Source organism: Notolepis coatsorum (genome assembly GCF_963971535.1).
Source record: "Notolepis coatsorum genome assembly, chromosome: 5".
NCBI classification, from domain to species: Eukaryota; Metazoa; Chordata; class Actinopteri; order Aulopiformes; family Paralepididae; genus Notolepis; species Notolepis coatsorum.
In genome coordinates, this window is record NC_140169.1 from 200,314,804 (window position 1) to 200,320,803 (window position 6,000).

At 42.8% G+C, this 6,000-nt stretch overlaps 1 protein-coding gene across 1 annotated transcript in view; it reads right to left on the reverse strand.

The window, feature by feature from the left end:
* Positions 1 to 4,718, reverse strand: part of rab20 (RAB20, member RAS oncogene family) — a 40,292-nt gene extending 35,574 nt beyond the window's left edge. Inside the window, exon 1 of the mRNA XM_084315107.1 lies at positions 4,287 to 4,718. Coding sequence (XP_084171233.1) covers positions 4,287 to 4,476 — 190 coding nt within the window. The 5' untranslated portion in view covers positions 4,477 to 4,718. The remainder of the gene's footprint in view (positions 1 to 4,286) is intronic.
* Between the last annotated feature and the right edge of the window lie 1,282 nt (positions 4,719 to 6,000).

Sequence of the window (6,000 nt, forward strand, 5' to 3'; positions counted from 1 at the left end):
TTTCCTTACCGCACGAATTTGCGCAATATTTCCTACCGCCGCGGTAATTACCGCACAGTGCGCACAAAAAAAAAAAAAAGTTTGAATGCATTTTTTTTTTTTAGTAGTCTACTCTTATAGCCTGCCTCTAGTCTAATGGCGCTTTTCCACTGCATATTACCTACTCGACTCGACCCGCTTTAGGCACCTGGTACTTCGTTCCTTTTCCACTGCAGCCAGGTACTACTCCGTTTGGGGAATGGGGATGCAGGCGGGGCCGCCGCCGCTCGCTTGTGTACACTGAAAGCTCCGTGGGCATAGATGTCCGAGGGCTTGCAGCAAGCCAGAGTTTAACACAGTTTCAATCAATCAATCAATCAATAACAACATTAACCAGACTCTCGTTGCGTCTATTCTGCCAAAGCTAACGTTACCTCTCATTGTGTATTCTACCAAGCAAACCCGGGTTTAACGTTACCTCTCGTGTATATCGGATAACAACAACAAACTTAACACATCAGCGATCTTGTTGTGACACTAAACTCTCCGCTCTGTGGTAAATTGGGTTGATGTCGGTTTTGTTTCATCAATAAATAAGGCAGAATACACAGTGAATCCATTCTTTTTTGTTTATTGCACTTGGTTCTGTCGCAAACAAATCCTGAATGAAATGCATCCTTAGCGAGGCAGTAAAGATGGCGGCGTTCTGTTTTCGTTCAGAGGCGTCGAGTAGGGGGTATCTGCAGAGCCGCAGAGCCAGGCTGGACCAATAGGGTCGCTTGGAACCGAGTAGGGTATATCTGCAGAGCCGCAAGCCAACTTTATTATTATGATAAAAAACAGCGGTGACGCGGTATTCAGCCTAACTCTGCGGTGAGCGTGATGCAACAGCGATACCGCGGTAATGCGGTTATCGCGGCAGCTCTACCGCACAGATCTTCAAAATAAGAGTATCATTATGAACTACACGTCTACACGCCACACGGCGGGCAGGGCTCTCAGTGGCAAGCGCCAAAGGTAAAAACTGAGCGCCCCTGGCGGGCGGCGGGCTTTAATTTCGCCCCCTGGTTGTGCGCATACATGTGCTGATATCCAAGCTTGGGAAATCGATATATCGAAACTTTGCGACCACGTTTCATGTTTATTTCGAGGAAATAATTTATCGCGATAGTTATCGTTATCGTTTTATCGCCCAGCCCTACTATAAGCTATTCTCCCTCTCATGTGTGCAGATCTTTATGCAGTTTTAAAGCACATTGGCTTTGTTCTGAATGCACTTTGTTGTAGTTATCCTACGGAGAAAAGAAAATGCACTTGACTTGGAATTAACTCTTTCAGTGCCACGCCTGGTTTTCCGTTTTACCGCTTGAATGCCACCATCGGCGCCAATGTTAACGTTAATATCGCCTAATCTATGTTTTAAATTATGGCTATGTGTCTAATCTGCCCATCGCATTATCAAAGACTATTTTCCAGTCAGTGCTGTGAAGACAGATTGTTTTTTTATCGCGTCGTTTCCATTTCAGAGCAGTTAGAAAAGCCCCCGTTTTGATATAAAAAACAGCTCATTCTGGAGCATTCTATGAAAATCGTCTTTTAGTGGAATATTCCACAACGTTGATATTCGTCGGCCTTTTTATGAATCGTTTTCAAATAAACGCTAGATGATCAATATTATACGTGCACGCAAGCACATTACGGCCGCGCACTGATAATCGCTCCGTTGATTACCTCACGGAGTTTTACAGTGAAACCGAAAGAAGACATTTCACAAAACAGCTTATAACTTCATCAAACTTACTCCGATTATCCTACCACTGATAACATAGAGTCCTTACCTGACATCAGATGGTATCCAACTGGTATATTCCAATTCCTGATCACCATTCGAAAAAATCGATATGTGTATGGATCCAACGCGACACAGTAGATCTCTATGTACCGGATTTTTTTCCCCATTCATTTTCATTGAGTCCATTCCAAAATCACTTATGTCATCTGGGAGACGACAGGGGGCGCTTTTTTCCACGGTGATCGTCGGCGCCCCTCGGCTATACTCGGGTAGGCTCGGGTGATGCAATAATTTTTCAGATCGCAAAAAAAAATTATAATAATAATAATAATCCGAGAAATCTCGTGAGTGGCTAGCAACCACCTATAAAAAAACACGAGAAAGCTTGTGAGTGGCACTGAAAGAGTTAATGTACTGTATGCATTCAGAAGTGCTGAATAAATGTTTTATGGACCCATAATAGTGATTATTTAAGTTAAGTTTTGCCATAATCATATATTTTTCCATAATCAGGTAGCTGAACAACATTTGTAAAAATAATTCTATTCTATGAATCATTTTCGGCCTTTCGGCATTCGGCCAACTGTTTCCTATTTTCGGTATCGGTTTCGGCCAAGAATTTCCCATTCGGTGCATCCTTACTTTTAAATGCACTCAACGAGAAGACATCATTTACTATCAACAAGCACCACGCGTTGGAAAGAGCTTCGTACCATATTCCCTCACTGGCATCTTTTTGTTGTTCGGTTGCCCTTACAGTTCAATTGTCAACAAAGGAGTGGACACCCCATTCCATGCACACATTTGCAAGCTATGATCAGTGGGGAAACTTAAAGGGGAAAAACTACTCGAGTTAAGACTTTATATAAAGTATGTCTGAGGTCAAAGCCAGTCTAATCAATAGTTGTCAACAGGAACAACTCTCTCAAAGCCAGAAACCAGACAGCTAAGATGTGATTATTCATGTTATTTCTTCCTATGATCTAAAATATCAGTGAATATGAACAACTCTCTCCCAAATCCAAAAACTAGAGTGCTAAAACTCAAATGTGTGATGATGTCATCATGTATAAAGTCTGACACTGCTCCATTAAACAATGAATTGGGAAAGATGGTAAAGAAGACACAGAGAGCGGCCGGGGGAATGCTCTGTCCTTTTCGGAACTGAGAACACTACTATAGAATAAAAGTAATTTGGGTATTATAATAAAAATGTAAAAACATTCTGTGGGTCCACTCAGTCAGTGGTCCATTAATTGTCAATAGAGTAGCTCCGGACTTCATTCCTGGGGAATCACAAGTTTTAGCTTTTGGATTTGGGGGAAAGTTGTCATGTTCACTAATATTTTTGGACCGTCTAGACCACAGGAATAACATGTATGAATTCTGAATTTGGGTGATGTTCCCCTGTAATGTCGGAACACGTAAAATATTTTGTAAAACATTTTAATGTAAATGTCAAAATGTAAAAAAAAATATATATATATTTTGGACCTTTTGAAATGCACAAGCATCATGCTATCTCCTCTGACAAAGTATCTCCTATTGGTGGCATTTCCCAAAGACCAGGCTCGAGCTAACGCGTGCTAAAAGTAGATGTTTCAAGAATGTACCGTTTACATGGTTTTCTTAAATATTGTTTATTCCGAGCTCAGCTGAACTTCAGTCACATGCGGTTTCCTGGCTCGAGCCCCCCAATAGGGTCCAGCTGCAGCGCCGGAGAATCCTCTCACTGGGCAAGCCTGTGGCAGCCACGAACCTAGCACGAACCTACTTTGATTGATTGATTGAACATTTTATTAATGTCCGCCTTGACGCCTTGTTTCGAACTGGTTATGCTTAGGCCCTCTTTCGAAGTCGGTTATGCTTAGAGTTTGGAATCAGGGCTGGTGGTCCATCGCCCTGCTCTAAAGATAAACTCTGTAAGCATAACCAACTTTGAAAGAGGGCCTAAGCATAACCAGTTCGAAACAAGGCGGACATTAATAACATTTTCAATCAATGAATCATTCCAATAACACACGCTCACTTCATTCTTAGATGGCATGCACCTCCTGAGTACTTCGAGAAACTTCCGTACTTTCCGCCAATCAGCGTGCTCTCTGTGGCTGCCACAGGCTTGCCCCTTGAGGATTCTCCGGCGCTGCAGCTGGACCCTACTCGAGCCCCCTGGTGGCGGGGTCACGCGCTGTCAGGTAAACAAAGCTGGTTAAAGAAATAAGACTTTTTTTTTTTAATGCCACAGAGACAACTATGATAAATCATGTAACCGAGGAATAGTCCGCCTATACTTTTATCTATAGTCAAATAAAAACATCTGATCAACATAACGGTTTCTACTTTATCCAGATCCTTCCTCTTCCCACTCCACACAACAGGTGTCGCGCACAAACCCTTCCCCCAAAACAAAACCCCAAGAGGGCGCTGCTCAACTCCACCATCAATAATAACATAGAACACATGAAACAGCTTACAATCATTAAAAATAAAAAATAAAAATATATATATATATTACCGGCTGTGTCCCATATGGAGATATTGTACGGCCCCCACTGTTTGAGGAAAAAGGCCCCTCCGACGGTGCTGATGGTGTCTTTGAACTTCCTCTCCGTGTACCTGTGGAGCAGGGACGTCTTGCCCACGTTCATGTCCCCGAGGATCACCACCTTCACGTCGGGCTTCTTCATCTTCGAGAGCTCCGGCATGGTGCTGGTGGTGGTGTTGGTGGTGGTTACTGTCTGCTGTTTGTCCGCGGCGCCACTCTTAATGGGTGCTCTTGTTTTGACCGACTTAACTTGCGTTTGTTCGCGAATTCCCACTCGAAGTAATAAACACACACTGTCTCGGATAAGCCATTGTTTTTAAATTGTCAAAACGCGAGAGTGCAATGTTGTAATAATAACTAATAAGCCAAGCTAGGTTTTGTGTTGTTGTCCGGTCCTGAACGGGACCAGTTGCTGAGTGAACTTCAGTGGGAAGTAGCGGAGGCGGAGAGAGACACTAAAAGGTACGCGTGGTTCGTGAGATCAGGTCGCCCCGGTGGGCGGTCATCACGTTCGACTCCGTGGTGCAGCTGACTAGCTCGGTTCGAACTACAAAGTGTGTCGTCTGCTTTGATGCGACGAAATGAAATGGTTGTAGTTTGTTTGAAGTTTGTGACGTCAACTTGTAGGAGAGATCCAATTGAACAAACCCTAATAATAAGAGAAAAAGCATGTGTTATTTTTACGACCCTACCTAATTTTTGCATTTTTTTAAAGTTTGCATTTTGTACTTCATTTGTATTTTTTACTGTATGAAGCACAATCTCAGGGGGCTCATATAACAGAACCAAACATATACATGTACCTTATATGTGACAAATAAAACCAAACTTGAAAACTAAGGTTACCCAGTGAGCAAAACACGTCTTTTCAACCTAGCGTCTGTGATGTATTAGGTTCGGGTTTGAACCTCTTTGATTGTAGTTGTTATTGTGACGTCACCAGGAAGGCGACACACACACGAGTTGAACGTGACAGACCAGACGTGAGCGACATGAATGGATGCAGATATACGAACGAGTCAATAAAGGAATCTTATTGAACCTTGGGTTAAGCCTCGTCAATATAACATGGTGTCAGAAGTAAAATTGGAATAAGAGGATGGCGCAGTTTCAACCTCCGATGCCATTGAGTCTGCAAGGCAATCTTGCTGAAAATTGGAGGAATTGGACACAGCGCTTCGAACTATTTAGCATCGCCAGCGGCATCTCAGAAAAGTCTCAAAAAGTGCAGTGTGCGACGTTTCTTCATGTCGCCGGAGAGGAGGCGATTAAAGTATGTAATACTTTTGTCTTTACTGCAGAAGAAAAAGACAAAATAGACATACTGAAGAAGACATTTCAGGACTATTGTGAGCCCCGGAAAAACTTGCCATATATAAGGCACATTCTTCACACGTGCACAGAAACAGTCAGAAACAATAGATGCCTATGTCATGGATTTAAAGTATAAAGCCAATGATTGTGAATTTGGTCAGTTGAACGAATCCCTGATAAGAGACAGGATAGTGTGTGGCATAACTAATGACCAAGTAAGAGGCAGACTGTTAAGAGAAGCAGATCTGACACTAGCAAAAGCCTTGGATATTTGCTGTGCGAGTGAGATCACAACCAGTCAAGTGAAAGCACTGACAGAAGAGGTGGATGTGAACAGACTGAGAACAGTCAGGCCAAAAGACAGTAAAGT